Below are 22490 nucleotides of genomic sequence, written 5' to 3' on the forward strand. Positions count from 1 at the left end.
TCATATCATGAAGTATTTAGATCCATTTTTGTGTTAAGGGATGACTGGATTAAAAAATGGGGATTTGTGAGAATTCTGCTTCAGATGAGGTTGGCATGTCTGATTAATTCTAAGATTAACCTGACTAAAATTATGTCCCCAAATCAGTTTCCTTATTCCTAATTATCCCTCCCTATTGCTATCCATAGAGGTAGACTGTAGGGCTAAAAGCAACTCAGGAAGGCAAATTTGACCTCAATATAGGTATAAATTTGCTAACTTTAGAGCTGTTTAACAGTAGAATGTTTAACAATGTAGGATGTGAACTCCTTATTTTAGGTGCTCCAGAAGAAGTTGAAATGCTACTTGTTGGGGTTTCTGAAGAGGCCCTTCATTCACACAAGTAGAGTTTCAATTGGATGCCCAACAAGGTCCCTCTGAGATTCTGAGATTGAGTTCTGAGATTCCAGGATTTTTGTGTACAGGACACAGGGAGAGAATAGCAAGAGTGGGGGCGTCTAGGTGGCACAGTGGATAGAGCACTGGCCTTGGAGTCAGGAGTACCTGAGTTCAAATCTGGCCTCAGACATTTAATAATTGCCTAGCTGTGTGGTCTTGGGCAAGCCACTTAACCCCATTGCCTTGCAAAAACTTAAAAAAAAAAAAAGAATACTTAGAGAATAGCAAGAGTGATAAAGATGAACACTAAATGGGGAATAAACTGGAAATGAAATGAAGGAGTTCAGGGGCTCAGAAACAGTAAGCCCTGCACCATTCAGTTTTATTGTTCCCTCTCTGGGTCTGGTAAAGCCCAGGTTTCACAATCCATCCCTACCTTGAATGGGCTTCTCTGTTTCCTAGGATCTGCCAACAATGACTCCCTTCTAGGATGGGAAGGCAAGTCTAAGGCTAGCCAGTCCCCTCTAGCCCCAGGCCTGCAAACCTAAGACCTTTTCATTCAGATAATATTCATTTTTCTTCCAGATCACTTTGGGGATATGGAGAAACTCCTGGGAGAATTCTCTGAGAGATCTTCTTGCTCCCTCTTCATCCCCCTTCCCCATGTTCTCTTCTTCTAAGGGATGGTGACAGACCTCAGTAGTCAAGCCCAAGGACAATGGTCCCAGGGAAAAGGCTGATCAAAATAAGTTCACTAAATTCACCATAACATCTTCAACAGAAATATTGCATCATTCCATTCCTCCTCTAACCTTGAGGTCCAGTAAATGTGGGGACAGAAAAACAGATATAGGGAAACAAAAGTGAAGGGCCCCATTCAGCACAGGACTTTTTCTATGAAGTCCATGTTCAATCAGAATCTGAGCCATTTCCTAAGGTGACTTGCTCTTCAGGTTGTCAGGAGACCAGTCAGTCAGGGATATTCGTTGAATTGGATTAGGTTATGCCACTGGGACAGGCTCAATGATAAACTGGCCAGTTCCTTGAACTCCCCGGGCTCGAATATTTGTGACATCATTGGACTGGATTCTCCCATTGTTCTGCTGTCTCATTGGTGGCTGCTCATCACTCAAATCCTCTTCCTCTATGTCACTCCTCACATCATCCTTCACCTGAAAAAAACATAGATACAATCAATCAATAAGCATCTATAAGACCCTAACATGCAACCATCACTCTGCAAAGCAATGAAACAACCAAAAGAAAAGAATAGTCCTTGACCTTAGGAAACTATCAGGAGAACTAGCCTGCACTTGTAAAATAAATGCAAATTAAACAGATGAGGAAATTTTGGGTAGCAGTAAAAGTTGGGGTGGGGAGGAAATCAGAAAAAGCTAAATTTAGACAATACTTGAGCTGAGTCTTAGAAGAAATAAGTAATTCTAAGAAATGGACCTGAATGGCCTGAAAATGCATTTCAGGCCTGGGCGGACATGTACAAAGACAAAGACATGAAGATAATGTTTTGGGTGAGAGGTAGCAAAAAGATCAATATGGTTGAATATTTGTGACATCATTGGACTGGATTTTTAGTGATGCAATGAGAGCAATGTATAGTGAGAATGGAAAAATAGACTGGAGTCAAGTGGTACAAGATTTTAAATGACTAATGGAGTCTATCCTCTTTTTGGTAGCAATAGGAAACTTCTGGGATGGTCAGTTATCTTGCTATTGATCTTTCTTGCTATTTCACCTACTGGACCACCAGACCTTGCACTGTATGAACCCTAAAACCCTACCTTTCCTTGATTTCCAACTTTGGAACATGTATCGACATTTCATTGCTCCAGGAAAGGGCAAGTTGATCATGACTCCATTTACAATTCCAATGTCAGGGAAGGCTAGGTGGCGTAGTGGATAAAGCACCGACCCTGTAGTCAGGAGTACCTGGGTTCAAATCTGGTCTCAGACACTTAATAATTACCTAGCTGTGTGGCCTTGGGCAAGCCACTTAACCCCAGTTGCCTTACAAAAAAAACCTAAAAAAATAAAAAAATACAATCCCAATGTCTTCCTAATTAAGATAATGTTTGTAAAGTGCTTTACAAACTTTAAATCACTACATAAATGTTAGCTATTATTCTCAAACCAAAACATCCATTTTGGACTTGTATTCTCTGTGTTTTCTCTCCTTACTTAAAGATATGAACAGTCTCAGTTTGTTTGTTTTTTCAGTATCCTTGGAGTTTAGCATGAATTCAGTGTCTAACTCACAGTGTTTCTGTACTCCAAACTCCTACTCTCCAACACTTCAACTCAACTACTCAGTCTCATGGCCCACTACTCCTTTTTTCACCCAGGCACACATAGAAACTGTAATGCCCTTGATATTGCCATCGTCCACAAATATTCTATTTCCATGTACATAAACTCTGAGTTTCTCATGATCTTTTAGCACCCCAGCTTTCCCTCTACCTAGCAACCCCTTTCTTATCTTGATCCCTTGGTCAGTCAGCCCAATTGAACAGTATCCTGTACATTCTGTACTCTTAAATCTCTTGATTCCTTGTCCTATTAGCTATCATACTTTGTCAAACCCTAACCTTGAATTACTCCCACCACCTTTCTCTTTGTTCCTATTCACATGCTACTGTTTGGAGGCTGAGAAAAATCATAAGACATTGAGATCCCTCACAAATTTATGATATACATCCTCAACTGAGCTCTCACTGAAGTAAAGGAATTCTTTTATGCTTTCCTAAATCGATTTACTAGACTACTGACCACAAAGGAAATTTCAAACCTTTTAATTCATCCTCAAGATTCCCTTAGTAGTCTTCACTCCATTCTCGCAAGTGAGGATCTCACTTCACTGAAACAATTGAGATCTCTATCATTTCCTTTCTCTTATCTCATCTGTGCTTTGGGGAAACTACTTTTCAGCTATGTGAAGAATGAATTAAATAGTTCAATGAAAGGTAATGAGGACCTGCATTAGGATGATAGGTATGTGAGTCATAAGAAGGGCTTAAAAGGGTGAGATATTGTAGAGACAGAAGTGACAAGATTTGACTCTTGAATGAATATGTAGGATGAGACAATGAAAAAGGATAGAAAAATAATGGGTAAAAGAAATGAGAGAGAGAGAGGGGAGAGAGAGAAGGGAAAAGAACAGGAAAAGAGGAGAAAAAAGGAAAGGAGAAGAAAGGAAAGGAGAAGAAAAAAGACAAAGAAAAAAAGGAGAAAAGGGGAGGGTAAGAGAAAGAAAAGTAAAAGAGAAAGGGAGAGAGAGAATACAAGGAGAGAAAGAGAAAAATGAGGAGAAATTAGGAAAGACAAGTGAAAGCCAAGATTGCTGAATAGAAAGATGCCTTGTAGATAGTACTTAGGTGCCTATGAGGATGCCTGACCTGGACTCTCATGCTCTCCTTCCATCTTCTATTCTTTGCTGCCTTCCTCCCCCCACCCCAATTCTCCTCTGCTGATGGTCATGGATTGAGGAGACAGTGGATGGGCTAGAGCAAGATTTGCACCTACCTGACCCTCTGATAAAAGCTTGTAGAACATTCGGAGAATGAGGAAAAACCAGAAGACATTGAGACCTTGCAGGATCATCAGAAGGACGTTGGCAAAATAATATCCAAAGAAGACCTGGTAGTTGTTCAGGAAAGTATAGTAAGTGGTGTAGAGGACTCTGCAAGAGAGAGAGATATGGGAGGAGAGGGAATTCAGGATCACAATGTGGGAAAGGGGAAGAGGCATTCTACCAGGGTTCAGACATGTTGGTCACCAGAAACAACCCCCCTACCACCAAAGAAATGGGAGGGACTGAGTGAAAAGTCCCTGGGATGGGGAAGAATATCCTAAAAAGGACCTTTGACCTGACCTCATCCCATTTTTCTCACACATAGGATTTGTTAGGCAAGAGGCTCACTCCTCTTTCTAGGAGGCAGGTATTGGCAGAAGAAAGTTCCCAGGATCTGACCCTTTTCCTCCTCCCTGCCCTTAACCCACCCCACCTCTTAGGACCAGGCTCACTTGGTTGGGAAGAGAATGATTCTGCTAACGAAGAACACCAGGGCAAAGAGCATGAACATTATGTCCCGAGCTTGCCTCCACTGTGTGTAAATTAACATCTTACAAGCCTGAAAGGAGATGACAGAGGGAATTTTGGTAACACAAACCCAGAGTTCGGGGAGGGGCACCTCAGATGCTATCTAGTACAACCCACATCTCTTGAGGAGTCCCCCTGGGTAAATAATCATTTCACCTGATGGTCTACAATGATGAGAAACTCATTAATTACATCTCACAGACAATCCATTCTACTTAGAATGCTCTGACTCTTTTGGGAGCTTTTCTTTAAAAAGATGTTCCTTGGAAGGTGGGATGAATTTCATGGTATTTTCCAGTGAGAAAGAGCATTACCCTTGGCTTTAATTTTGTGTAGGACCCAGTAAGTCACCAGATATACACATATGGATAGGTATGACACTCATTGGAGATCTTATACCCTTCAAATCCACCCTTCTCCAGAACCTCTCCATTTTTCTTGAAGGTATCACATCCCTGGTCACCTTACTGTCATCCTTGATTCCTCATTTTTGCCACCACTCCCCCTCCCCAAACCAAACCCAAGCAGTTGCCACATTTCTTATCCACACCCTCTTAGCTCCAGTTACACAGCCATCAGAACTAGGGTTAGTTCCTCTCACCTCCTTTACTGTAAGCAACCTGTTAATTAACCTAACCTGTCTCACGTCTCTCATTACTCCAACTCCTTCTCCACTCAGCTGCCAAAGGAATGTTACTAAAGTACATGTCTGATCATATCACTCCCGTACTCAAAAAGCTATCACCTCCAGGTTTAAATGTGTATGGCATTCAAAACCCTTAATGGTCTAGCCCCAAATTCCTGTCTAACCTTATGCCTCACCTTCCTGCACTTTATTCTCTAACCAGGCTGGTCTATTTTCTGTTCCTCAAACTCATACAAAAACACAATTAAAATATACAAATGATAATAATAGCTAGCACTTTACAAATATAATTTCATTTTATCTTCACAATCACCCTGGCAATTGTTATCCCCATTTTACAGATGAAGAAACTGAGGCAGACAAAGGTTAATTGATTTGCCCAGTGTCACACAATTAGCAAGTGTCTGATACATCATTTGAACTCAGATCTTCCTAACTGTAGATTGAATATGCTAGCCATGGAGGTCACCTAATTTAAGATATGAAGTCATCATAAATCAAATACTCTTTCGCAATATTGAAATCACAGAAAATTTATATTTGCTTAATTTTTATATTGACTACTTTGATCACCCATAGCTATGACTTCTTATTAAATTTTGAATCTCATTTAATAAAGCATATTTTTTCCCCAAAGAAAATAAACCTGCTCAACTAACTACAGTGATCTAATTAACCATTTAATTACTAGGTAGGAATAGAGATAGGCCCCAGATCTAGGTTGAGGAAATCACCCCTATCAATTCAGGTTAGGATCTTTACCTTCAACAGTGGTGTCAAACTCAAATAAGTTAAGAGTCTTTAACTTGTTCAACTGCATATTGACTTTTAAAAAACCCATATATTGATATTTTCTATGTCCTTTTGTATTTTTATTTATTTTGTTAACTATTTAATCTTTCACTGAACTATGGAGTGTTGCTCTCACTGCCACCTCAGGTAAAGAGAACTGAAAGATTCAGATGCTTTGCCAGTGTCACAGAGTCAATATGTGACAAAGGTGAGATCTCACCCTGGGCCTGCCTGGATTTTAGTTTAACTTTTTTTTTTTAATAAGGCATACACGGGATTAAAAAAAAATCTATCCAGTCACATTTCTCTCAAGAGAATGTTTCTTGTACAGTGATAAATAATTTTAAATTTTTATTTCATTTTTCACTTCCTCTCTCAATTTATATTTGTGTTTTGCAATGTTTTAATGAGAACAGAAGAACATGCACACATGGAGATGCAAGCTCAAAAATGTTTTTTTGATAAAGATATGAGTTCATAAGAACTTGGCGACTTCTATGTTCTAGAATTTGTCAGTTCCCAAAAATCCTGCCTGACTACTAATGGTCCTCTATGGAAATGCACCTTTCTCCCTTCAAGAAGAAAATGGGCAGTACCAGCAGGTGGAGTCTGGGAACAATCTTCTTCCACACAAGGTGGTGCTTTGAAGGCAGGTAGGGATTCTAGGAGACAGAGGTGAGGAGGGATAGCATCTTCTAGGTCAGAGGGATGCCATGGAAAAATCAAAAAGACAGATGAGTGCTATGTAGGATGAACACAAGTAGACCAGGATGATTGAACCATGTAGTTCATGATGGGAATACAGTTTAATTAGACCGAAAAGATTGGAAGTGGCCAAGTTCTGAAGATCTGTAAATTCCAAATAAGGGTATTTTTGTTTAATCCTTAAGGGTAGCAACTATGTGGTACAATGGTTAAGAGTGATAGACTTGGATTTAGGAAAACTCCTCTTCCTGAGTTAAAATGCGACCTCAGACACTTATTGTGTGACCCTGTGCAAGTTACTTAACCCTGTTTATCTCCGTTTCCTCATCTGTAAAATAAGCCAGAAAAGGAAATAGCAAACAATTCTAGTATCTTTGCCAAGAACCTCCAAATAGAGAAATAAAAAAAAATCACACAAATGAGAAAAACAACAAAAAGAGGTAATGAGAAGTGGAGTTTGCTGAATAGTCAGAATTACACATTAGAAAAATCACTTATATAGTTCAGTGGAGGATGAATTGGAGTGGGAAGACATGAGTCAGGGAGATCATATAAAATATATTATTTATTTAAACATTATTATTTTGGGGGGTTCTGAATTCTTACCCTTCCTTCTACCAGTTCCCACTTATTGTGAAAGCAAGAAATATGATATCAATTATACATAAGAAATCATGCAGAACATGTTTCACGTCAGCCAGGTTTCAAAAATAAGGTAAAAAAAAAACAAAAGGAAAAAAGAAAGTGAAAAAATTATGTTACAACATACATTCAGCTCCTTTCTCTGAGGATAGAGATCCTTTGGCATTATCTTGGATCATTGTATTTATTGGCATGGCTAAATCATCCACAGTTGATGATTTTTACAATATGACCATGGCTGTGTACATAGTTCTTTTGGTTCTACTCACTTTGCATCAGTTCATATGTTTTCCCAGATTTTTCTGATGTCATTCTGTTCACTATTTCTTATAGCACAATATTGCATCACAATCATATGCAAACTATTCAGTCACTCCCTTAAATTTCCAATTCTCTGACAACACAAAAACATAGAGATTACTTTCCTTTTTCTTTGATTTTTTAAAGATATAGACTGAGTAGGGGTATTGCTAGATCACGGTGTAGTAATATATGAGTATAGTTCTAAATTATTCTCCAAAATGATTGGAATAGTTCACAACTCTACTATAGTACATTAGTGCCCCAGTTTTTCCCTATTTCCTCCAACACTTATGGTTTTCCTTTAACTAATCTGATAGATGTGAGATGGTAGTGCAGAATTGCTTTAATTGTATTTCTCCAAACAATAATAATTTACAGCATTCTTTCATATGATTATGGATATCTTTGATTTCTTCTTCTAAAAACTGCCTTTTCACAGCCTCAATTGAGGAATGACTATTATTTTTATAAATTCTCTGTTCATTTGAGAAATAAAGTCTTAATCAAAGAAACTTGCTGCAAATCCTGCCCTCTTCCTCCCTCTCCCCCACCTCCCCTGTCCCCTCTATTTCTTAACTACTACCAGATTATTTTTATGATTACTATTTTGCAATACCATAGGATATCCTGTAACGTTAGGCAACCTTCCTTCCATTTTTTTGCATTGATTTCCTTTTGTTTTTATTGATGAAATTTATTGTTATTTTTTCCACATCTATAAAATAATTTTAGTAGTTTGATTAGTATGGCACTAAATAAGCAAAATAATTTAGGTAAACTTGTCATTTTTATCTTATTGGCTTGGTCTCACAATTAATATTCCTCCAGTTGTCTACAACTATCTTTATATAAAGAGTGTTTTGTAACTGTGTTAGCGTGTAGCCTCCCAAGTGTTTTATATTGTCTATAGGTTATTTTAAATGGAATATCTCTTTTTATCAATTTCTGTTAGACTTTGTTGGTAATATACAGAAATATTGATGTTTGATGAAGTTTTATTTTATATCCTTCAATTATGCTAAAATTATTGTTTCAAGTAGTTTTTTAGTTGATTCTATAGAATTCTTCAGGTATACTATTATATCATCTGCAAAGAGTGATAGTTTTATTTCCTCATTGCCTATTCTAATTACTTCATTTCTTCTTCTCTTTTTGCTATAGCAAGCATTGCTAGTACAATATTGAATAATAGTGGTGAAAATGGGCATCCTTGCTTCACCCCTGAACTTATTGGGAAGGCTTCTAGCTTATCCCTTTATAAATAATGTTTACTGATGGTTTTAGATTTAATTTTAAGTAAAACTCTATATGCTTTCTATTATTTGTAAAAGGATTGAGTATTATATTTCATTGAAAACTTTTTTCTGCCTCTATTCAGACAATTATATGATTTTACTTGGTTTCAGTGCTTGATATGATCAATTATACTGATAGTTTTCAAAAAATTAAACCAGCACTACATTCCTGATATAAATCCCAAGTTATAATAATGTGTGATCTTTTTTGACATTTTACTGTAATCTTAGAATTTTATATAAAAATTTTTGCATCAATATTCATTAGGAAATTGATCTATATTTTTCTTTCTCTGTTTTTGCTCTTCCTGATTTAACTGTAAATGTGTATTAAAGAAACTGGGAAGGATTCCTTCTTTGCCTGTTTTTCCAAATAATTTACGTTGTAATGGATTTAGTTGTTTTTAAATGCTGGGTAGAATTCATTTGTGAATTCATGGAGTTCTGGGATTTTTTTTTCTTAGGGAGCTCATTGATGACTAGTTGACTTTCTTTTTCTAAGGTTAATTTCAGTATTTTATTTCCTCTTCTATTAATATGGGCATCGTAATATTTTGTAAATATTCATCCATTTCACTTAGATTGTCAGATGTATTGAAAACTGGGCAACATGGCTCCTAGTAATTGCTTTATTGATTTTCATTGGGGATGCATTCCTCTTTTTATTTTTGATACTAGTAATTTAATTTTCTTTCTTTAAATCAAATTAATTTATTGCTCTTTTTTCATAAAGCCAGATTCTAGTTTTATTTATTAGTTCAATTTTCTTAATATCTCTTGATTTTAGGATTTTTAATTTGAGTTTTTCTAATTTTTTAAAATTACATGCTCAATTCAATGATCTGTTCTTTCTCTATTTTACTGATAAATGAATTTAGAAATGCAAAATTTCCTCCAAGAACTGACACTACTTTGGCTACATCCCATAAATTTTGAGATGTTGTTCCATTGGTATCATTTTCTTTAGTGAAATTATTGATTGTTTCCACGATTTGTTCTAGAACTTCCCATTCTTTAGGGATAAATTCATTTCTAATTAATTTTTATTCTATGTTTGCATGGCCTTTTTTTTATTATTTTTTTTATTTTTTTAGCTTTTTCAAGGCAATGAGGTTAAGTGGCTTGCCCAAGCCCACACGGCTAGGTAATTATCAAGTGTCTGAGGTCAGATTTGAACCCAGGTACTCCTGACTCCAAGGCTGGTGCTCTATTCACTGTGCCACCTAGCCCCCCTTGCATGACCTTTTATTAAATGTAATTTTTATTCCATTATGATCTAAAAGGGATACATTTAATATTTGTCTTTCTGCATTTAGTTATGAAGTTTTTATTCCTTAATACAAGGGTACAAGTGGAGTAACAGCCCAAGGGCACAGACAGTATTTTTTCATACTTCTTAATTATTTAATATATGTTAAATATGGTAATATATGTTATAGATTCTTTTTGTTTTTCTTTTTGCTTTTTTTTTGCAAGGCAATGGGGTTTCTTTCTTTATACAAAGTAAATTATTAAGTGTCTGAGACTGGATGTAAACTCAGGCACTCCTATCTCCGAGGTTGATGTTCTATCCACTGCACTGTGTAGCCCCAGGTTTATCTTTTTATGTGTCACTGGTGAAGTTTTTGAGTGTGATTTTAACCTCAACATCTTCAAAATCTCTTTTTTTTTAATTGGGTGATTTTGGTGGTATGGTGTTTCTTGGGAATGTTTATGTCACAGAATGTTTATGTCACACAATATTTATTATAACAGAATTAACACTATTTGCTAACACTCACTTGAGTATCTTTTGCATTAGTTATTCCCTGTGATGAAGGAAGAGAATAACTGTCCTATAACTAACACCCATATTGTATAATGAGAAATTTTTAAAAGAAGGGATGTAGTTAGCATATCTTCTACTTTATTTTGTGGAAAAACCTAAAGTTAACCATAGTTAACATTAATTTTTAAAGGTTTCCATGGACTTATACTCTTTGAGGCAAAGAGAGGAAGAGATGAAGTCTTATTTCTCTTGGGGTCATTTCTATCCTCCCCAGTAATGGGGTGAGGTCCATGTAAACCCTAAATTCCTTCTTTAGTTAGGGACCCCTGGGCCACCAGGCACAATGAACTGCAATAATGGTGATGGAATGTAGGGTCAGTTCTATTCCCATCTCTGGGGTTATGGCCCCCACATACATGCAGCTCCCAGGGTCTTAGACAAATTCCACTTATATTCCTCCATGCTGGGCTCACTCACCTCCATGAAGATATCTGTGACATCATGTAGTAGCAGCACCAGGACACCAATGTGCACAAAGTTGCCAGAATAGGAGAAAAAGATCAAAGCAATAGTAACAAAATGGTGGATGACCTGTTCCTTGAAGTCCTGGGAAGAGGAGGGTAGCCATGAGGGCAAGATCTTACTTACTTCCCAGAGGATGTAGTTCACTGTGCCCATGCTCAGGGTTAGACTATTACCCACATCTAGGTACACCTTTCCTCCCACCACTTCTGCTGATTACATGCCAGTCCTCTTGGGGAAGGTTCAAGTCTTTCAATGGGAGACAGAGATTGAAGTAAGATATAAAGAGGAGATGAAGGGGGAAGGTCAAGTGGATCCCAATATGGTAGAGAGAGAGCTGGTGATTGAGTTGGATATAGACCTAGTGGTAGAGATCCAAGGAGAGCACCTTGGCTATTGAATTGAAAAGTATGGGATTGACCCCTTAGCTCCTGGTCCTCTTACCCAGTCTTCTACAGAAGCCACCAAGCTCAAGTGGAACAGGTCTGCCCTTATAGTTTCATTGGAAGAAGGCCTTGTGCATATTTATATCAGGGACTGACCTTAAGGGCTAGGAACAAGAAAGACACTTTTCTTATGAGACACTAGAAGCCAAGCTCTCCTTCCCTCTAATCATCACTCCTGAGTGGGGAGATACGAGCTTTCCCCCAAACCCGGGCTCCCTCTATACTCACCTTCCTCTTCACATCAAAGGTCAGAGTGAGCAGCAAGGAGAGGTAGAAACTGAGCTCCAATAGATACCACCAGTATATGGCAGGCTGAAGAGGCTAAGGGTCAAAGCAGTCACTTGGTTATTGCTCTTGTCCAAAGAAAAACAAAGCATTTAACAAGGAAACAACCGTTTAGGAACTCCAGTACCATGGGCCAGGCACCCTGCTTTACTCCATCCTCCAGTTATTCTAAGCTGCAGCCTATGGTTAAAACATACATGGGACCAGTCTTTCACTTGATCATAGCCAAAAGGCTGAGAAGCGATGGGACCAGTCTTTCAAAAATTAAGTCATACCCAGCAACCAACAAACATCTACTAAACTCATCTATTATGTGCCAGCATAGTGGTAGGCAGTGGAAATATAAAGGCAAAAATGATACAGCTCCTTACCTCAAGAAATTTATATTCTATTAGGGGAAACAACATGGACGTGCACAATATCACAACACACACACACACACACACACACACACACACACACACACACACTTATATGTATATAGTACATCCAATTAAAATAGAAGACATTTTGTGGGGAAAGCTGCTAGCAGCTGGGTAATCAAGGAAAGCTTCAAAAACAAAGTGGTATTTGGACTGAATCTTGAAGGATTATAGTGATTCCAAGATGTGCAAGGGGGAAAGGAAGTACATTCCAAACCCTGAAATGGGAGAGGGAGAATCATGTATAAGTCCATATAAATATAAAAAATATAAATAAGAAGTCCCATTTGGCTACATCATAGTGATGTTTTTCCTTCGTCCTAAAACACTATGACATCAGGGAGGTGATGCCATGACTAGGAAATGAATTGGATTTGAGTGAGGGGAGAAGGCACTGCACTAAGTCATCAGTCTCACTTTCTCTTTTGGAGTCATCTGGCCAGATAGGAATCAGGATGACTGGAAATGGTTCCAGTTGTGAGGCAATCAGGGTTAAGTAACTTATCCAAAGTCACACAGCTAGTAAGGTGAGATTTGTACTCAGGTCTTATTGACTTTAGGGTTGGTACTCAAGATCTTAAGTTCAAATCTGGTCTCAGACACTTGAGAAGGATTGGATAATAGGGCTGGAAAGGTAGGTGGAGACAAGATTATTGACTTTAAATACCTAGATAACAGTTTATCTTTGACCTCTAAAATATAATGGAACCAATAGAGTTTATTAAATCAGGATGTGATGTCATCAAACAAATCTCTCTGGCAGCGGCACGTAGAATGGATTGGAATGGGGAGAGACAAGCTAGGGAGGTCATAGAGGAGATTAATGAAAGAGTCTAAGTGAGAAGTGATGATGACTTGTTATGTGTGAATGGAGAGAAGGGAGCAAATGAGACAGGTATTGAGGAGGTAAAAATAAGATTTAGGAACTGATTGGCTGTGAAGGAGGGGAAAAGGACATGTTGAGAATGACTACCATGTGAAATTGTAAACCTCAGTTGAAAGGAGAGGGCTGTTCTCATCAAAACTCAGAAATTTTAAAGGCAGATTGTTTTGAGTGAAAGATAATGAACTGTGTTTTAGACATGTTGAATCTAATATGGTAACAAGTCATTGGGCATAAAAGGTCCAAAAGGCAACTGGAGATGTATGATTAAAGTTCAAGAAAGAGAGAATAAGTCTAAGTGAAGAAACCTGGGAGTCATCAACATAGAGATGATGATTAAACCCAGGGGACCTAATGAAGCACACCAGTATGATGATGATGATGATGATGATGGTGATAATATAAATAATTATAACTGACACTTATATAATGCTTTAAGATTTGCAAAGCACTTTACATATGTAATCTCACTTAAGTTTACTAACAGCTCTGGATGGTGGTGCATTTCTCCAGATGGAAACAGAGCTAAGTGACTTGCCAGGGTCATACAGCAGGGAATGTTTGAGACAAAATTTGAATTCAAATCTTTCTGACTTCCAAGTCCAGCAAGCTATACACTGCATTACCTAACCAGCAAGAGAGTGTAGAGAGAGAAGACCCAACAAAAAGAATGAAACAGTAAGTAAGGGATGTGACATGGCTTATATGTCAAGGAAAAAAACTGAGGTGGAAGAGTAAAACAGTAGAAAATGCCAGGCAAGAGATGGTCAATGAATAAAGTGATAAACTTGAAGTTAAGAAGTCCTGAGTTCAAATACTACTTCAGAAACTTCCTGTGTAACCCTGAGGAGGTCACAATCTCTTTTCTTTTTTTTCTTTTAGGCTTTTGTTTTGCAAGGCAAATAGGGTTAAGTGGCTTGCCCAAGGCCACACAGCTAGGTAATTATTAAGTGTCTGAGACAGTATTTGAACTCAGGTACTCCTGGCTCCAGGGCTGGTGCTCTATCCACTGTGCCACCTAGCTGCCCCCCACAATCTCTTTTAACATGAGTTTCATCATCTACAAAATAAGAATAATAGGGGCGGCTAGGTGGCGCAGTGGATAAAGCACCGGCCCTGGAGTCAGGAGTACCTGGGTTCAAATCCGGTCTCAGACACTTAATAATTACCTAGCTGTGTGGCCTTGGGTAAGCCACTTAACCCCCATTTGCCTTGCAAAAACCTAAAAAAAAAACAAAAAAAATAAGGATAATAATAGTACTTACTTTTCAGGGTAACTGACAGAATCAAATGAGAGAACATTATGTAGAGCCTTTTGCAAACTTTTAAATATTGCATGAAAATTATTATTATTATTATTATTTATTACTCTTTTTATTGAAAGAGCAAAATCACAAAAATTCAGGAAGGGGAGAGCATCCAGGAAGAGAGAGTGGTCAAAAATGTCAAAGGTTATAGTCAAGAAAGAAGCACATTTTTTTAAAAAAAAAGATCATTCAATTTGGTAATTCAAAGGCTACTGGTGACTTCAGACAGAACTGCACAGTTGAATGAGGTCTGATACCAGATTGCAAAGGACTAGAAAGAACAGCAAGTTACTTAATGGGATTATAGGGTCTAGCAATTGTTTTTTTTAATAAAGGAATGTACTTGAATATGTTTGTAAGCAGAGGGAAAAAGCCAGAAGGTAGGCATATTAGAGAATGGATAATTAGGGAACATCTTGTTGAAGAAGAAAAAGGAAATGAGATCAAGGGAACCTGGAGAGGAGTTGACCTTGGTAAGAAAGTCCATCTTTCTTTTTATCAAATACTATTATAGAGAGGAAAAAAGAGGAGCTGATATGAAGGGGTTTTGAGATGTGGAAAGGGGAAGTAGAAGTTCATCGTGATGGTCCTCTTTTCTCAGTAAAACAAGGGACAAAGTCAGGACACATAGGCAGAGTGGTTTGGACAGTTCAAAGAGAGAAGAAAAGAATTGGAACATCTATTATGGTGAATGCCTAAGATAATCAATTGCAAGGAAATTGCAGTGAGGATATATTTGAAGTTACAGAACATAACTAACCTTATTTTTTTCCCTGAAAATATTAAAAGATTAGAAAGTTAGGGAAATGCTGCAGAGTTGATGTAAAGGCTGGCAAAGCATTTGATAAAATCTCTCAGGATATTCTTGTTGAAAGGAAAAGAGATTCATTAGATGGATTCAGAGATGGTTGAATATTTATTGCCCGCAATAACTCTGGTGTACGCCTGAACATTTGAGGAGAGCCAGGTTGAAGAAAAACAACAAAGAATATCATGAAAACCATCTCTTAACTTAGATTCTTATAACAAAATGTATCTCAGACATGACAAGTCAGAAGGAATCCAACTGCGTGTCTTCCCTGGTTATATTTATGATATTTATCCTTTGAAATCTGTGGACTTCCTTATCAGAAAGTCTGTGGACTTTGAAGTCCGTGGACTTTCTTATCAGAAAGTTTCCCATACACTTCTAGCTCCACACATGTTTAGGTCAGGGTTCATTGGTGAGCCAACCAATCCATAAAATGAGCAAGAATACATGCTTATCCCTGGTGACCTTCATCCCCAGAAGCACCTGTGTTCCACTCGCAAGGGCTGGCCTTCAACAAATAGCCATACTCTTAAGAACAGTCTTTTGACAGTGACTTTGAAGGAGACCATCAATGAGATGTACCAGGATCAATGCTTGGCCCTGTGCTGTTTAACATAAAACCTTTTACAAATGGCTTGGATAAAGATGACAGGCTGACCAAATTTCATATGACATCAAGTCAGAAAGATAGCTGGCCAACTTGATGACAAGATCTAAAGAAATCTTGATTGTCTAGGGTATGTAGATAAAGCTGATAAGGTGAAATTTATGAGGGGTGACCATCAAGTCTTAAAAGTCAAAATATGAAAGTTTACAAAATGAATTTCATCAGTAAATTATGGGGTCTAGTTATCAATTGGTGACAATTAAGTATTAAATAGGTATCAGTTCAGAAAATATCTGAAGTTTTAGTGAACTGCAAATTCAATATAACTCTGCGATGTAATGAGGCAACTAAAAGAATTAATTCAATATTTGTATAAATTATGAGAGAAATAATATTCAGCACTAAGAAAGTCCTTTTGCACAAGATTATGGAGCAATTTGCTGAAGGAGACAGGAGGGTATAGAATCAGATGAATCTGTAACAGGATTGACCTGGATGAGAAGACATCTCTTCATCAGAGATATATAGAAGAGTTAAAGGGGGAATGAGCTCAAGGGATTTTCAGATGTGGACAAGGAAAAAGTGGGAGATCACTGCAAAAGTCTTCTTTCCTCAATTAAGTTTGGGACAAGGATGTGAAGGGGTTGGTGTGAGCAGAAAAGAATTGGGACAACTTTTGTAGTGAATGCCCAAGATTATCACTTGTGAAAAGGGAAAGAAATATAGTCAGTCTGATTTCATCACTGTGCTTATGTTCTAGAATCTTATTTTAAGAAAGACATTGAAAACTGGAGAAAGTTGCAAAGAAGAATAATCAGAATAGTTATGACTCTTGAGATCATACCACAATCAGGATTTAATTTTTAAAAAAAAATTAGTATAGGTGACATGGAGAAAATAAAATAAAAGGAGGACAATTTTAATGTTTTCAAATACTTGAAGGACCATCATATGGAAGGTGTTCCTAAAGGGAAGAACTAGGTTCAATGGAAGAAAGCTCTAGAGAGCCAGATTTGATATAAGATCAAACTTCCTACCAAAGAGAGTTGTATCAAAGTAGAATGCTCTGCCTTGGAATGTAAGAAGTTTGCCCTCTCTGGAGAACTTCAAGTAGAGGCAGTGCAGCCATTTTGCAAGTAATTATAGAGAATTTTATTCTGTTATGGACTAGAGCAGCCAGTCTCTTTGGTTATTTCCATTGTTGAGATTCTATGATTCTTAAGGTTAGGAGAGGAATAGGAAGAGGGGGAAGGTTTGAAGCAACCTCATTCATTTTGGTCATTGGGGGCACAATGAGTGATGCACTGGACCTTAAGTTAGGAAGATCTGACTAGCTGTGTGACCTTATACAAGTCATTTAACTTCTGTTTGGTAAAATGATGATAATCATAGCACCTCCCTCAGCACTGTTGTAAAGATAAAATATATTTGTAGAATGCTTTGCAAAAACCTTAAAAGTGCTATAAAAATGATACCTTTCATCATCAACATCATTATTCCTAGGACTTGTTTCAGAGAACAAATCTGGCACCTGCATTTGTCAAGGGACTGCTCACCTGCTTAGGGTATCCATTCCAGACAGTCTCTGGCTGACCAAACCAGGTTTCCTGAAAGAAATAAGGACATGTCCCAGACTCTGCTCTGAGAATCACCACTCCCCCCCGCCCCTTTCCAAAAAAAAAGAATGACTAGTTCCCTGCACGCAGTGTTTCTTCTCTATAGCTTTAAACCTTCCTCTAGGGAACTACAGATATTCAATAGGAATTACTGCATTGCCATTTTTACATTGCCTCCAATACTAATCCTGACCTTTCTTTTCTCTTTCCTCCTCAGTTTCAGTACAAATCAGAATCAAATTTATGAGATTTAATCCCTGGTTAAATAAGAGCATTGACACTTTGTTCCTTTCTTCCTTTCTCTGTCTATTAGCATCTTGTTCTCTGGTAGCTCTGGAATAGCTCAACTGGGTTAGAGAGGTCTGTCAAAGTGGAAAGCAACTACCTAACCAGCTTCTCTGTCTCTCAATGTCTCTGTCTGTCTTGTCTTTCTGTGTGTGTGTGTGTGTGTGTGTGTGTGTGTCTCCCTATTTTAGCAGTGTAATATGGCAGCCAAACAAGCTAATTGGACATTGGGCTGCCTTAAGAGAGGTATATTTTTCAAGAACAAGGAGGAGTAGTCCTGCTTTACTCTGTCTTCATCAGACTTCACTTCAAGAATTCGGTACAGTTACACATCCCATGATTTCAGAAGGAAATGGATAAGCTGGGGGAGTATTCAGAGGAGGGCAACCAGTAACAAGAAATAAGTGAGTTTGTCTAGAATATGATGTCATGTAGGGGTTTATATGTGATGAGCCTCAAAAGATGATTAATGTCAAACCATGAAAGGTTTTATAGGTCAAAGTGAATAGTTTGTGTTTCATCTTAGAGACAATAGAGAATTATTCAAGATTCTTGAGGACAAAAGTGATATGATTAGACAGGAACCTTAAGTATATTTGGGAGGATGATGGTCTGTTAGAAGGGAAACAATAGCATCAGAGTCAATTAGGAGGCTATTACTTTTGCAGAAGTGATGAGAATCTGAATTAGGAGGATCTAGTGGGAGTGGAGAGAATCTGATTTCAAGAGATATTATGGAGATAGAATCAGTAAGATTTGGCAACTGATTGTATGGGAAAGGATTTGAATTCATGTCATATGAGCATGTTTACCCTGGAGGAACTCAAGTGGAATGTGATGACTGTTTCCACTCCAGTTGTCATGAGGAGGAGGGATCCTGTTTGACCCCTGGAGACAGAACCAGGAGTAATGGGTAGAAGTTAGAAAGAGGTCAAAATTGACTTGATCTCAGGAAAAACTTCTTAATAATGAGAGTTGTCCCAAAGTACTCTGGGAAGTGATGTTTTCTTCCTACATGGAGGGCTTCAAGTCAAAGCTGTGTGATAGCCATTTGCCAGGTATTTTATAGCATGGACTCCTGCCCTATATGGATTGGACATGATGGCTGCTAAGATCTCTTCCAATTCTCAATTCCTGGGATTCTGTGATCTGCTCCTTCCTTCTCCACTCCCCTACAAAGGGGGGTTTTTGCTCCCTCTGAAACCCTCATTTCTAAGATTGAATGGCATTATTTCTGTTTTGATTTGGAGTTAATATGGTAAAGGTGAAATTGGTGCAAGGTAAGGGTGACGTGACAATGAAGTCAAAAAGAAGAGAAGGGAACAGGGTACAAGAGAAAGACAGTAGGTATAAAGTACTTATGGAGAACCTATGAGGGAAGAGAATGGAGGATTAGAATCAAGAAGAAAATCAAGGGAATGTGAGTGGAAAGAATTAGGGAACTAGGGGTGGAGGGAGGAAAAAGATGAAGAGAATGAGAGATGGAGAGGACAAAACTCACAAGGGATGAAGGGAGCGGGATGATGAGTGTAGGGACATGTGAGTAGAGAAAATGGAAAAGGACAGGAAGAATGGGGAAAGCAAGAAGAGGAAGTGAATAGTGTGGGAACAGAAAACAAAAGGCAAGGAGAGAGAGAAAATGAGGGAATAGAAGGGATAGAGGAAGATAGAAGAGGTTAATTAGGTTAAAAAAAGGCAAGAGGACAAGACAAAGGCAATGGAAAGGATGAAGACTCAAATGAAAAAAAAAGATGGTCATGTAGTAGGGATGGGATAGGATATACTCACATTGTAGAAGATGAGCAAGCCATCGAAGAAAGAAGTGGAGTAAAATAAAAATTTCCAACTGAAAATACAGAACAGAAGTAGAGATAGATGCATGAAGTCATATTACTGAAGTGGGAAGGAGATGAACAAATGGGGCCCCTGCTTTCCAAGTCAGGTTTGTTACCACTGACCCCAGTCTAGGAATCAGTCTTCCATCTTGTCCCCCAAGTTCACCTGGCTTCAGAGAATTTCTTGCTCTTTAATGGTCTCTCTTGATTTCGGCGACGGCGAAACCAGCACTCAATTTGTCTCACAGAGAGGTAACACTGGCTGGCTAGGTCCCTCAGCGCTTCCTGGAGACAACAGGTGAAGATTACAGTTAGGTCAGATAAAGGAAGGACCTTAGCTTCAGGTGACTGTCTACTCCCCTAAGGTCATATAATATCCCTAATGAGGGAGTACCCAAGAATGCAGTAGAGGTCATGTTTTAATGCAAAGGGCTTGAGTCTAGTCCCCAAGGGTGTTTCCTCCTCCATCAACTCCCTCCTCCTGAATTGGGATGCAAATTCCTTAATAAAAATATTTCCCATGGTCCCTGTTGTATTGCCCTTTTGGAAAGAGGAGTTTTCCCACTGGGGGATAGTCTCTGAAGCCAACTTGCCAGATACTATGGAAAGATGAAAACTAAACATTCCTTGTCTTCACTGATCTTACATTCTATTAGGGGGAGATAGCATGTGTACATGTAACCAATTACAAAATAGATGTAAACATATACAAGGTAATTTCAGGAGAATATTAGTAACTGGGAAAATTAGGAAAAGTTTCTTAAAGGAAGTAAAAGTCTTGAAGAAAGTTGAAGTTTTCCCAAAGAAAAAGTGAGAGCATTCCTGGAGAAGGAGAGCATTCCAGACATGGGAATTCGTCTCTACAATGACAGATGGAAAGCCAGATACAAACAGCAATGAGTAGATGAATTTGACTCAACAGAGTGTGTGGGATAATGATATGCAGTAAGTCTGGTAAGGTAGATTGGAGTCCAGTTGTAAAGGATTTTACAGGTTTAAAAGAGGCATTTGAATTCTACCTTAAAGTCAACAGAGTTTTTCAAGGGAGCACAGGAGTGGCAAGTCAGACAGGAGTTTTAGGAACGTCTGGTGGCTGGGTGGAGCATCATGGACTGTAGAAGGGAAGACAATGGCAACCATGGAAAAAATTGGAGAGGCCATTGTAATAGTTTGGGGGGAGAGCAGAGGAGGCAAGATCCTGAATTAAAGAGGCAGTGGAAGGAATAGAAAGAAGGGAATAAGTGTTAGGATATGTTATGGAAAGAGAATCAACAAGACTTTGGTGACTGATTGAATGTGGAGATGAGGTATTGGGACTGACTCTTAGGAGAGAAACAGAATATAGATTGAGAAAACTCAGAATGACCTTAGAGACCTTCCCCTCATTTTACAGATGAGAAATCTAAGGCTCCAGAAAAACCTAAAAAGTCAAGTGACTTGACTAAGATCATAAAAGCAGACAATTGCATAAGGGGGATTAAAACCCAGTTCTAGTGAACTTTTAATCCTCTGTGGGGTTAAAGGTTGGTAGAATTTGCTGCTCAGAGTATCACCCTTTCTAGAGGAATCTGGAACACAGAGTGGATATTTGAGTGAGTCTTGGATTCACAAGATCTCCCATCTCCCCCACTTCTTATTCAAGCATCACTGAACAGCAAAGACTACCCTGTTAAAGGAAATGGAGCCTAAACTTGCCAGGACCCTAATGGCATTCAAACTTATGGCCTGCTCACCTTTTGGGGATTCTTACTCTGGGTTTGGAAAAAAATGATTCCAGGATGCGATTGGGAGTAGCCTTGATCCTGAGGGGGTCACGCACACCCAGGGCTTTGCTCAAGGGCAGTCCTATGATCCTGTGAAAGGAGACAGGAGGAACTGAGTACACAGGAACTCTCCCATTTATGGCTCTTTGAGAACTCTCTGTCAAATATTGCCCACCAACTCCCCTCCCAAAGTTAAATAGGCATAACCTGGTAGAGATGAAGCATGGGAAGATGAAGTAGGAAGGGTAAGGGCTACCTGCGGGGCACATATTAGATGCTTAGCCTGGGGGAAAAGAATATCATATAGTTTTCTTTTGAGAGGAATTTCTAGGCTATCAAGAAAGGAGGCAGGAAGATCCCTTTCAGTGGCTTAAATAGACTCCTCAAAAGGCTGTAGTTGCAGGCAAAGAGCATACTATTGTCCTTCCTTGAAATTCATTAAGCATTTGGTAAAGTTCATATCGTACATCACAACCATTAATTAAGACACTGTTCTTGTCCTTAAGAAGTTTATGATCTGGTAGAGGAATAAGGCACTCATAGTGTTATACATAATATGGTAAGTTCTTCAATGCATTTAAAGGAAAAGGTACCTTCTAAGGTGAAGACCATTACCAATTAGGATCAAGGGAGGGAGAGAAGTCAAGTCTTCTTGGAGAAGGTGGTATTAGTTCCGAACTTCAAAGGTTGGTGGGGGAGGAAAGCAGACTCATATGTAAAGAGTGTAAAGAGTTTTCTGGGGAGCAGTGTTCCACAATTTAGTTGGAACCTAATACAATGAGTCAGAAAAATGCTAAGGCACCACTCCATTTCTTATGACTCAGTTATATCTGATCATATCTGTATGACTGTGATTCACTACATCTGCAAGGGAAAGAGCCAGGAGAAAGCAGAGACAAACAAAGATCTCAACCCTGGACATAATTTGCCTTTGTATCCTTTCCTTCCCAATCATCAACATGAGGACAAAGGGAAAGATTTAGTTTTTAAAAACTAAAACACTCTGATCCCCAGATTTGATAACCATTAAATAAACAAACATTGTCTGATTTATACCCAAGATGA

The 22490-nt window shown here is 38.4% G+C and overlaps 1 protein-coding gene across 1 annotated transcript in view; it reads right to left on the reverse strand.

The window, feature by feature from the left end:
- Window positions 1-673: 673 nt before the first annotated feature.
- Window positions 674-22490, reverse strand: part of LOC141501219 (ceramide synthase 4-like) — a 40289-nt gene continuing 18472 nt past the window's right edge. Inside the window, 10 exon segments of the mRNA XM_074205014.1 lie at window positions 674-1550; window positions 3916-4072; window positions 4417-4523; window positions 11121-11249; window positions 11840-11932; window positions 17483-17533; window positions 19616-19673; window positions 19829-19947; window positions 21396-21428; window positions 21431-21515. Of these exon segments, the coding sequence (XP_074061115.1) occupies window positions 1380-1550; window positions 3916-4072; window positions 4417-4523; window positions 11121-11249; window positions 11840-11932; window positions 17483-17533; window positions 19616-19673; window positions 19829-19947; window positions 21396-21428; window positions 21431-21515 (1003 nt within the window). The 3' untranslated portion in view covers window positions 674-1379.

Source organism: Macrotis lagotis, chromosome X, assembly GCF_037893015.1.
Source record: "Macrotis lagotis isolate mMagLag1 chromosome X, bilby.v1.9.chrom.fasta, whole genome shotgun sequence".
Lineage (NCBI taxonomy): Eukaryota > Metazoa > Chordata > Mammalia > Peramelemorphia > Peramelidae > Macrotis > Macrotis lagotis.